The sequence below is a fragment of the Bison bison genome, unplaced genomic scaffold (genome assembly GCF_000754665.1).
Source record: "Bison bison bison isolate TAMUID 2011002044 unplaced genomic scaffold, Bison_UMD1.0 scf7180017864160, whole genome shotgun sequence".
Classification (NCBI taxonomy): Eukaryota; Metazoa; Chordata; class Mammalia; order Artiodactyla; family Bovidae; genus Bison; species Bison bison.
The window spans coordinates 7344140-7356908 of record NW_011494732.1 but is presented as its reverse complement, the minus strand read 5'-3'; the positions used below and the strand labels follow the sequence as shown (position 1 = coordinate 7356908).

The 12769-nt window shown below is 34.9% G+C and overlaps 1 protein-coding gene across 3 annotated transcripts in view; it reads right to left on the bottom strand.

The window, feature by feature from the left end:
* The window catches only part of IFT81 (intraflagellar transport 81), a 164878-nt gene that overhangs the window by 18710 nt on the left and 133399 nt on the right, over positions 1-12769 (bottom strand). For all 3 annotated transcript variants that reach the window (XM_010841349.1, XM_010841351.1, XM_010841350.1), the window contains exons 16-18: positions 4279-4365; positions 3184-3255; positions 3021-3106 (exon numbers count right to left, since the gene is read on the bottom strand). In XM_010841349.1, coding sequence (XP_010839651.1) covers positions 3021-3106; positions 3184-3255; positions 4279-4365 — 245 coding nt within the window. The remainder of the gene's footprint in view (positions 1-3020; positions 3107-3183; positions 3256-4278; positions 4366-12769) is intronic.

Here is a 12769-nt window from a genome sequence, read left to right as displayed (position 1 = left end):
GGACGATCCAGAGGGATGGTATGGGGAGGGAGGAGGGAGGAGGGTTCAGGATGGGGAACACATGTATACCTGTGGTGGATTCATTTTGATATTTGGCAAAACTAATACAATTATGTAAAGTTTAAAAATAAAATAAAATTAATTAAAAAAAAAAATTTAAATTAAATTAAAAAAAAAAAAAGAATAAAAGCGAAAGGGAACAGACCCAGTCTGGATGAACCTTCATTTTGCCCATAAAATTTATGAGACACTAAGTCAATGTTATTTGCCTTCCTAGCTCTCCAGTGAAAAACAGCTCAGAGGATATAAATGACATATTACTCAGAATAATGTATGATTATAATTAAGAGAACTTTAAATAATTCATTTATTACCCCAGGTCTAAGGAATGTCCAAATTGTTTTAGGATTTCCATTTCTATTTTATTAAGAAATCAATAGGTGCATGCTCAACACTAATATGTAATTTTATTCAATTGATTTATTCAAGTAGTAATTACAGAGCACCTGTCCTATACCAAGCATGTCCTGGGATTTCAAGAAGAAAACAGGGACAGACAGAGTCCTCACTCTTCAGGAACTCATACTATATCATTTCTAAAATACTGCTGCAAACATTACATTGAACTTGAGCTCCTATGGCATATATTGTTCTCTTTATTTTATAGATGAAAAAGTGATATATCCAAGGTCACAAAACTAGAACTGGAAAAATCAGGTTAGAAACAAAATTTTATTGAGTCCCTTTCTAGAACTTTGATATATAACATCCTGCCTCTTTAAATAAAATTACATTTTACAGGTGATCTTTCAAAAACAAGCTAATTTCTTAGACCTTTGGCCTTATCAGAAAGTACCATAAAAGTAGAAAATGAAATGACATCAAAAATATTGTGTCTACACTAGTAATAAATTTTAAATATATATCAGTGAGTTTAGAGTATAACTCCATTTTATTCCTAAATATTCTTATCATGTACTTCTCTAGTCAGGGTGTAATATTTTTCTATTGGAAAACTGAGGAATGGTAAAGATTTACAATGATTTTTAAAATAATGGAGACCTCCTTGGAAGGCCAGTGGTTAAGACTTCTCACTCCCAACCAGTGCAGGGGGCACTGGTTCCATCCCTAGTTGGGAAACTAAAATCCCACATGGTGCACTGTGTGGCCAAAAAAATAAATAAATAAAAACGATGAAGAGGAATATCTAGAAAAAAAATAGCTCAGATCAGAAAACCAATAGCTCAGGAGCAATGTTTCCTTTGTTACTAATTGTATTGATAACTTTGGAAGAAGAGGAGGGTTCGGGATGGGGAACACATATATACCTGTGGCGGATTCATTTTGATGTTTGGCAGGACTAATACAATTGTGTAAAGTTTAAAAATAAAATAAAATTAGGAAAAAAAAAAAAAAACAAAGAAAAAAAAAAAGAAACAATTTCTAAAACTTTTATTTTTCAAGAACAAAATTACTTCTCACATAAGTGAACATTAGTATTGACTACATAGATTTAATGAGCAAAATTTACATGCAATAAAAGAATTTGAATAAATACATTCAGTATGTTTAATATGCTAGAGTATTAAAAATAATATCCTATTTATAGGATATTTTCAGCCTGGCTTGCATTATATTAAAAAATGTAGACTTTGCAAAACATTCTATTTCTTAGATTCCTTTTTATAATATAAATGTACTGCTGTTGTTCAGTTGCTAAGACATGTCGGACTCTTTGTGACCCCATGCATTACAGCAGGCCAGGTTTTCCCATTTCACTATCTCCTTGAGTTTGCTCAAACTCATGTCTATTGAGTCATGAATAACAATGTATAAGCTACTAAAAATCTCAACTGCAATCTTGAATAAATGTGAATCCTACACTTCATTTGAGTTCTTATTGAACGGTAAAAGCAAAGCATTTGAATTGTGATAAAGGGCAAAGAAAGTTTATCTTGTTCACTACTGCATTTTTTTCAAAGCTAGCAATTCAACTATAAATGCATTTTTAAGGCAGCATTTATTATGTTATAGTATGCTAGGATTACAAAAAGAAAAAATCACCATGTAAGGACTAGTAGTATTTATACATTCCTTGTTTCAAAGGCTGGCACTCTGCAATCACAGAATTTCTAGCTGAATTGCAGCTGCTCACACTGTAACAATGAGCACACCAATGACCAGAGTCCAGGACATGTGGGACTTTAAAAATAGACCAAATTTAGTGCTTATAAAAAAGCAACTATGAAATTATATGTAATGCTACATGCATACATACTCAGTTGTGTCTGACTCTTTGTGACCCCACGGAATTTTCGAGGCAAGAACACTGGAGTGGGTTGTCATTTCTTACTCCAAGGGATCTTCCCAACCCAGGGATTGAACCTACGTCTCTTGTGTCCCCTGCATTGGCAGGCAGATTGTTTACCACTGAGCCACCTGGGAAGCCCAACATATTCCTGAGGAGGGGGTAATGGGGATTAAGTGGCTTAATGGCTTTAAGAGTTTCTATTTCAGGTGATGAAAACGTTTTGGTAATCTATAGTGGTGATGGTTACATAATATTTTGAATGTAATGAATACAACTGATTATACACTTAAAATTGGTTAAAATGGCAAATTTTATGTCTTTTGCCACAATTAAAAGCAAGCAAACAAGAAAAATTATATGTATGCTTTTTTTTCAAGTTTTGAATGCTTTCCATTTTATTTATTTTTTTTTTTTAGATTTTTTTTAAATTTTATTTTATTTTTAAACTTTACAATATTGTATTAGTTTTGCCAAATATCGAAATGAATCCGCCACAGGTATACCTGTGTTCCCCATCCTGAACCATCCTCCCTCCTCCCTCCCCATATTCTTAGTCAGGAGGGCTGGACTACCCAGAGGATGTTCAACAAGATTTAATTCTAAATAATATCTTACTATTTGCTTATTTAGGTACTCTGTATAATTCCATTTTATCTTCTATAGATGAAAACATTAAGTAACTCAATATAAAAACAACAAAATTACTTGCCTAATTGCTTTTCTTTTTTCTTGTTGATCAGAGGAGACATACGCCTTCATTTCATCAGTAGCACGACGAAGTTGTACTTCTAGGTTCTAAGTGGGAAGACTATGTAAGTCCTTGATACAGAAAAATCTCAGAAAAGTTTCTGATCCAATTTTCTTTGTCTTACCTTAATCATACAATTTATATAATGGTATCTACTTTCTTCTTGAAGACACTCCTCACGGAGCCCTCTGACTTCCTAAAACATAATTTTAAATGCGCAATATTATCGAAAGAATAATTAGATACAGAAAGGATAGCCAAATGTACAACAAAAGAAATACTATCAGAGTATTTCCTCTGCTGTGCCAAAACTTTATTGTATCAGACTAGGTTGCAATCTTTTCTAGAGACCATGCATACCACTCTACAACCTGTAAGTTCAGTTATTAAGTAACTACCGTGTGCCTAGCTTGGTGCTAGGTGCTGGGGACAGAGAAGCGAACAAGACAGGTCCCTGCTCTCATTCAAGTAGAGGAGACAGATATAAACAAGGAAATGTGTAATGAAGGCAGTTTCAGATGGGGTAAGTGCTATGAAGAAAATTCTGCAGTACAATGTGATAGGGGTACTGAGTGGGTGAAGTTAGACAGGTGATTAGAGAAGATCTCTAGGAGGCGGTAACATTTAGGCTGAGACCTAAAATGGTGAAAGAAAAAGAGAGAGAAAGGCAAAGAGCTGGCAGTAGAGTATCCCAGAGAGAGAAGAATATATGCAAATCTGCCCCTGAGGAGAAAACAAGCTTGGCCTGTTTGAAGTACAAGAAGAAGGCTAGTATGTCTGGGGTCTGTGGGTGAAGAGGAGAGCATGTGGATATGAAGTTCATGGAGCAGGTAGGGTCTTGAAAACCAAAGTTTTGAAGTTAGATTTTAAGTGCAACAGGAAGCTGGTAGAAGGTGGTTTAAGTGTTGTACCAGTTTCTTTGGCTGCTCTATGGAGAATAAACCTTAAGGAAAGGCAAGTGTGGGAGGGGACAGGAGGTTGTAGGTTACTGTGGTAATCAAGGAAAGACATGATGGGGCCTGGACTCTGGCAGTAGGGGTGCAGATGGAGAATTTAGGGTGTGTACATCAAGTCTGAAGAAATAAAAATCTCTGCAACTTGGTAGACAGACTCAAGGCATGAGGGCAAAGATCTGGGAATCTTTTGACATTGGTGTAGTAAAAACATGCATACAAAGTCAGTTTCTGCTAGGTTGTTAAAATAAGAACTATCTTCTTACCTGTTCTAATTTGGACCGATTGCTTTCAAGGCCTGCGGCACAGCTATCATACTGGGATTTCTTTTCATCACACTCTTGGGTTAACTCCTAATATGAAAAGAGTGATTGATTGAATAAATAAAAAAAAAAAACGAAGGCCTAAAAGGTGACTCTGAAACAATACATGCCCTTGTCAGTCTTGTAACTTAACTCTAAGCTTCTTGGCATACTTACGAGTTATTTATACAACAACCAGATATTTGAGCATTATGACAGATGAAGGTGCTGATAAAAGAATAGCTGCCATGTATTGAGCTGTGTGCCAGGCTCTCTGTTAGAAGCTAGGGATACAAGAGTGAACAAAAGAGTCAAAATTCCTTCCTCTCAAGTAATGCTCAGACAAGTAAACAGGCTGACTGCTACGAGAGACAAACGCAAGGTGTTACAGGAGCACATGCAACTCTCATTGGACTTAACCCAGGCTTGGGGATCAGTAGGGACAACTTCCTGGAGAAACTGATATCTAAGCTGAGGTACCAAGGATTAGTAAGAATAGTTAGAAGGGACAGACAAGGAGGAGAGTGTTCAGAAAAAAGGAGCACTATGTATGAAGTCTTGGAAGATTAGAGAAAAGAAGGACAATTTAGGACGTGTAAGTAGTTTATTATACTGGAACACGTCTGGGAAGTGTGAGAAGGGGCTGAAGACTTTGGCAGAGGCCTGATCAGAACTTTGTAAACCATGTTAAGGCTGTTTGAGCTTTACCCTTGACAATAACTGAATCTCACAACAACCCCTTAAGGTACATACTAATATCCCCACATTGTGCTTAGAGAAAGTTCACAGAGGACAAGTATCTTGCAAAAGATTATATGACTGGAAAGAGGTGTTAGAATTTGAACTCAGGCTGTTTGAGTAGTTTTACGCTTTTTTCTAATGTAATATTTTGAAGCAGATAATCTGAAAATTTGCTACCAACACCTAGAAATGCTAAAAGTATCAACAAATGCTTGATAAGGTAGGGTTAGCATCCTTTCAAATTGAGAGCTAACTGAACTCTCAAAGAAGTAAAATGAATTACCAGAGTTAGAAACGAAGGATGACAGCCTGTGGATACCCTTGATGAAGGGAGTTAGGATTCAATCTTGATAACAGAATGATTAGAATGGCTAGGCAGGGCAAAGACCTTGAAATCTGTGAGTAAAGGGTTAACATCAGGCCAGCCTGGGAATGACCTTGGTTTTACATAGCAGTTTCCTTGGAAACAAGAGAGTTAACATTACTGGGTAATGTTGTGTGGTGCTTCCATTGCTGGATGGGACTGCATCTGGGTTGGGGTGACTAGCAAAGTATAAAAGATTGGTGGGAAAAAGATGGCATGGCTTTTATGTATCAAAGTGACCTACAGACATCTGAGGCTCTTGTGGTTGACAGTCACACACACCCCAAATCGGAGAAGGGGCAATAGAGGCTATGTACTTGGGTAGCTGCTGGGCCTGTAAATGAGATGAAGATACTATAGTAGACAAAGGACTTTTTTTGTCTGTGAGTCTGATGGACAAACCGATTAGTAAATGTAGCTATGTTGCTTCAGAGGCAGATGGAACAAAGGTGCCTGTCCTCAGCAAGTTTGGGATTTGGATTTACCCTATGTATGTGATCTAAGAACTTCCAAGCTGAGACATTAACTCAAAATTAGCTCCAAACTTGTGACATTCAGAACACAGAATATCAGCAGAACAACAGCAAAAACACCCTGGAGGGACAAACCCTCTGTCCTAGCTGCCAGGATTCAAGAGACAAAACCCTACTAAACATAAGCTCACAATCCAAAACTATAAATATGCAGGGAATGATCAATCCATTATGAGTGAGAATTAGAATACATAAAACAGCAGGAGTAAACCTCCTCTAGCAGGAGAATACTAGAAATAAATCTATTAAATAAGCATACTTAATATTTTATTAAAGGAGGAACTGAAAACAAAAGACTGAAAAAGGTACAGTGAGTAAAAAAACAGACAAAAATGAAAAAGAAGTCACTGAAATTAAAAACTAAGTAGGTGACATAAATATAATATTAGTTCAGGAGATAAAAGAATGAATTAGAAAACAGAGCTGAAGAAATTATCAAAAATTCATCACAAAGAGACAAAGAGATGAAAAAATGAAAATGAGGTTAAACAACAGAGAACAGAATAAATACATCTGACATATATTTAACAAAATTGCTGAAGAACAGACTAGAAAGACCAGGGGAGAGAATATTTGAAGACATGTAGAATATGTCCAGAATTAATGAGACAAAAAGCACGAATTCTAGCAGAGCAAATAACACTAAATCTATAGTTAGATCATGTCAGTGAAATGGGACAACACCAAAGACAAAAATACTAAAACTATCTATAGCTTCAAGGGAATCCCTATCAAAATACCAATGGTACTTTTCACAGAACTAGAACAAATAATTATAAAACTTGCATGGAAACACAAAAGACCCTGAATAGCCAAAACAATCTTAAGAAAGTAGAACAGAGCTGGAGGTACCACATGCCCTGACCTCAGACTATACTACAAAACTACAGTAATCAAAACAGTATGATGTTGGCACCAATGAGAGACACACAGATCAATGGAACAGAAAAAAAGCCCAGAAATAAACCCACACTTATGGTCAATTAATCTATGACAAAGAATATACAATTGAGAAAAGACAGTCTCTTCAATAAGTGGTGCTGGGAAAACTGGACAACTACATGTAAAAGAATGAAATTAGAACATTTTCTCACACCATGTACAAAAATAAACTCAAAATGGATTAAAGACCTAAATGTAAGAAATCATAAAACTTAGAGAACATAGGTAGAACACTTTCTAACATTAATAAATCATAGCAATATTTTTTGGATCTGTCTCCTAAAACAAAGGTAACAAAGGCAAAAATGAACAAATGGAACTTAATTAAATTTAAAATCTTTTGCATAGCAAAGGAAACCATCAGCAAAACAAAAGATAACCCACTGAGTGGCAGAAAATATTTTAAAATTATATTGGTGATAAAAGGTTAATATCCAAAATATATAAATAGCTCATACAACTCAGTATCAAAAAAAAAAAAAAGAAGGCCCAGTTGAAAAATAGAAGACCTGAAGAGTCAGGTTTTTTCCAAAGACATACAAATGGTCAACAGCACATGAAAAGACGCTCATCATCATTAACCACCAGAGAAATACACATCAAAAGCACAGTGAGATATCACCTTACACCTGTCAGAATGGCTACCACCAAAAAAGACCACAAATAATTTGTTATTCATGAGGATGTAGAGAAAAGGGAACCCTTGTACACATTTGGTGAGAATGTAAATTGATGTAGCTACCATGGAAAATAGTGTGGAGGTTCCTCAAAAAACTAAAAACAGAACCACCATATGATCCAGCAATTCCATTTCTGAGTATATATCCAAATAAAGTATATTAATTTGAAAAGATATATGCACACCAATGTTCACAGCAGTATTATTTACAATAGCCAAGATATGCAAGCAACCAAAACGTCCATCAAGAGATGAATGGAAAAAGAAGATGTGAGATACACACACACACACACTATGGAATACTACTCAGTCATTAAAAACAAAGAAATTTTGCCATTTATAACAACATGATGAACCTGGAGGGTATTATGCTTATTGAAATAAGTCAAAAAGAGAAAGACAAACACTATATGATATTACTTATATGTGGAGTCTAAAACAAACTAGTGAATATAACAACAAAAATTAAAACCCATTATAGGGAAGACATTACCTAAAAAGAAATGAGAATTAAATCAATAGCATATCCTTCAACATGAGAAAAGAGAAAGCAATGAAAATAGTTTTTTTCTGACCAAGTGACTATTGAGGAGGAAAAACAAAGACGGTTTACTTTCGGCAATGATTCTTTACTGAGAGAACTACTAAAAGAAAACAAAACAAGGAAATTTCATTTCAGGAAGAAGGAAACTGAATCCAGAAGCAAGGAATAAAGTACATGAGGCAATGGTAAGAATTGCTAAATATGTGGGTAAATCTAAACAGGAAAAGACTGTATGAAGTAGTAATTATTATAACAGTAATGACCACCATGACAGCCACTTTTAGAGTTGAAGAAATAAAATGGAAATTAAATACCAGAGGATAGGAACACATGTGTAAGGCAAGAGAGGGTATGAAATCATTCTGAGGCCCTTGTATTGTTCAGGAGATTAACAATTGTTCAGCTGATTAACTTTAGGCAAGAAAAGTGTGCTAAAAATATAAGAGTAAACAATATCAGAACAGGAATAGAAAAGGAAATAAAGGGAAAAAAGAAGATAAAGAAAACAGGATTGGTACAATGGAAAGTAGAAAAAGAAAAAGAAACATAGGAAAAGCACAGTCAATAGGATGTGCAAAACAGAAATAAATTCCAAAGTATCAATAATAAGAGAAAATATAAACGGGACTAAACTCACTAATTAAAAGACAAGTTCTCAAACTGGATGTAAGAAACTATACCTACACAAAATCCCCTATATGATATTTAAGAGACATATAAAGGACAAAAATAAGGATGCAGACAGCTGAAATTAAAGAAAGACATACCAAGCAATACTAAACATAAGAAAGTTGGCACACTTATATTAATAGCAAACAAAATAAGACCCTTAAATAAAAAGCACTGCAAGGAATAGAGTTATAAAATAATGATAAAATGAATAATTTACCAGGAAGTTTTATTTTGTTTTTTTTTTTAAAACCAGGAATCTCTTTCTAAATTGTGGTAAAATACACATAATCTAAAACTTAACTATTTTAACTATTTTTAAGGCTGCAGTTCAGAAGTATTAAAACATTCACATTATTGTACAACCAATCTCCAAAACTCTTTTTATCTTGCAAAACTTAAACTCTACATCCATTACACCAGGAGTCCCCATTCACCAGGAATTTTTGAACAGGCACATTCAACAGCCTTGATCTGATAAACACATGGAGAACTCAGTACTCAACAACTGGAAAATATATTCTTTTCCAGATCAAGTCATTAAAAAAATTATGTTGGCCTCAGCTCTCTCCATGGCCACCCTTAACTCCTGAAGACTATGGAGCTACTCTTCAACAATTCTCAAGGAAAGAAAGCATGATGTAATGATTTTTATGCCCAATCAAGCAGTGATTGAAATATCTAAGGCAACAAACTCTAGAAACTCATCAGGGAATATTGTTCTTCTAAGCTTTGAGGACTCTACTAGAAAACAAATGAGAGACAATAAAAAGTAGGAAAATGGGTATGAGAGGATTAGTAATGAGCACTGAGTCTAACAAGTACAAGTATGATACTAAAGACAAAAGGGAGAACTAGTGTAACAGAACAGAAAGTAAATGTTATACGCTCTGACAATGTAGACATGATATATAAAATCTGCAGGGAGGGGAAGGGAAAATGAAGGTGGAAGGTAGAATGAGTAAGCTGGTCTCCTCAGCAAGCAGTTTTCCACTGCTGTGGATGGTAGGGGAAGAGCAACAGATATAATTTAAAGCTGATGAATCAAGTCATAGTATAAGCATATTACATGTATAAAGGCAAACAGTAAGAAAGACAAATGACCAAAATGAGGTGCTAAAGGAGAGGGAAGAAGAAGTTGGAGGAAAAATATCAATTTCATCACTACTCATAGTGGGAATTAATAGATACTATCAACAGTAATGAAATATTAATGGTGGCATTACAGATACAACCAGTAGAGCAAAACCACAAGCCAGAAAATATGAAAGAGAGACAGAGACAGAGAATGAACAGAGGAATTTATTTTTATAGGCTTTAAAGTCAGAAGCAAAACATAATAAAGTACACAAAGACCAAATACGTTTGCATATCAATAAATATGAACTGGCTAAACTTATTTCTTAAAATAAACCTGTTAGATTATATCATATAACAAAACACAATTCAAGATCTATTCAGAGACATACCTAAAACAAAGCAACTTTTTAAAAGTTGAAAGCAAAAGATGGGCAAAAGTATAGCAGGAACAATGAAAACAAAGGAAGCAGACATTAATATGTCAGAGTTAACTTATGCCCCCTCACCCCAAAAAGCCTTTGTCTTTTTCTATGAAAGTAGAACAAAGGTGTGGAGAGCAAACTTCAGGAAGCCAATAAATAATTACCTATTCATTAATTTTCAGAAAATTTCTAGAAAACACACAAAGAGCTGTTAACATTATTTCTAGGGAGTGTGCTGGGGTGGGATGTAGAGAGAGAAATAATTTCAATTCTTTCCCTTAAATAATTCTTTAGAGTTTGAATTCTTGCCAAGAGCATGGTTTTACTTTTATAAGAAAAAACAATAAGAAATATTTCAGTGAAATCAATAATTACCATATTATATACTCTAAAACAAGTATTTTAGCTTTAGCAATTACATGTATTATGCCATTTAATTACATATAATTTAAGGAACAGCTTCTAAAAAACAAACATGAAACTTCAAGATGCTAGCTAATTCCAGATAATTATAGAAGATTTAGATAAATATAAGCTGTACATCTTAAGTTGTGAAGCTCCAATTTTCAAATGATTATGAATATTCAATTTATAACAAAACAAATACAAAAGAAGGGAAATATATTAATACTTCACTATAAAATTTCCTAAATTTTGAGAGTTGTCCATTAAAACAAGAAGTGTAAAGTATTTTTTAAGTACTCCTGCACTTTAACAATATGATAGGGGCCTCCCTGGTATTTCAGTGGTAAAGATTTTTCCTGCCAATACAGGAGGCACGGGTTCAATTCCTGATCCAGGAAGATCCCACTTGCCGCAGAGCAACTAAGCACGTGCGTCACAACTATTGAGCCTGTGCTCTAGAGCCTGGGAGTCGCAATTACGGAACCCACCAGCTGCAGCTATGAAACCTGTGCTCCCTAGAGCTGGTGCTCCGCAGCAAGAGGAGCCACCGCGATGAGAAGCCCTCCCACCACAACTAGAGAAAGCCCGCTCACAAAGAAGACCCAGCACAGCTATAAATAAAGAAAGTAAATTATTTAAAAAATGTAATACATCCATGTAGTTTCAAGTGTTAGATATACTTACACAAGTTAAAAATAAATACCATTCAAACTAGAGAACAATTAAGAATTTCAGTTACTATTTGGAAATAACTCAAAGTCAATGAAGTGGCTTTTTTTCCAGTCTACTTTTCATTACAAAATGTTTCTGGGTAAAAATAAACTATACAGGGATGTAGGAGACTGACATATGGAGATAAACAAAATGAACATTAGGGACTCAATAAGGTCATTGAACTCAAACGTTTAAAAAAACCAAATGGTTAATAAAAACGTGGGCAAGTTCTATACTCTTCTTTTTTTTAGACTTTTAAAACTGGTAAAATACACATAAAATGAAAATAATCACAATAAATAAAAATACTTATTTATTATTTTTTGGCTGTGTTAGGTCTCAGCTGTGACAAGCTGACTTCTCTCTAGTTGTGGTGTATGGGCTTAGTTGCCCTGCCACATGTGGGATCTTAGTTCCTCGACCAGGGATTGAACCCACACCCATGCATTGGAAGGCAGATTCTTATCTACTGGACCACCAGGAAAGTCCCACTTAAACCATTTTTAAGTGCACAGTTCAGTGGTGTTAAATATATTCACACTGTTGTACAACCATCACCACCATCTATCTGCAGAACTCTTTCTATCTTCTAAAATTGGAACTCTGTCCCCATTACTTTTCAACACGGCAGAAGACAGAAATGAAAAGCTTACAGGACTTCGGTGCCCCTTTGATTTGATGAATATGTTAATAACTGAAGAGCTGTATTATCTGGGAATGGTGGTGAGATAGCTATATTTCTTTGAAATGGAACAGGCAGGAAGGACTTGACATACAGAGAAATACAGTTAAAACACATAAAAATGAATTTCAGGTTCTGGTTACATTTTATAATAAATGACTTTATAGAATTTAATCTAGTATATGGTTTTACTGAGAAAATCAATTTTTTTGAAAGGCAATAGTATTCCTTCCTTTAAAACTATTTCTAATAGTTATAATGATAAATAACTTTTAAAAAACAGTTCTGTGTATTAGTCATTGAATTGCTAAAGCATCACCATGAACAAAGCTAGTGGAGGTGATGGACATTGAGTTATTTCAAACCCTGAAAGATGATGCTGTGAAAGTGCTGCGCTCAAGATGCCAGCAAATTTGGAAACCTCAGCAGTGGCCACAGGACTGGAAAAGGTCAGTTTTCATTCCAATCCCAAAGAAAGGCAATGCCAAAGAATGTCAAACTACTGCACAATTGTACTCATCTCACACGCTAGTAAAAAATGCTCAAAATTCTCCAACCCAGGCTTCAGCAATACATGAATCATGAACTTCCAGATGTTCAAGCTGGTTTTAGAAAAGGCAGAGGAACCAGAGATCAAACTGCCAACATCTGCTGGATCATGGAAAAAGCAAGAGAGTTCC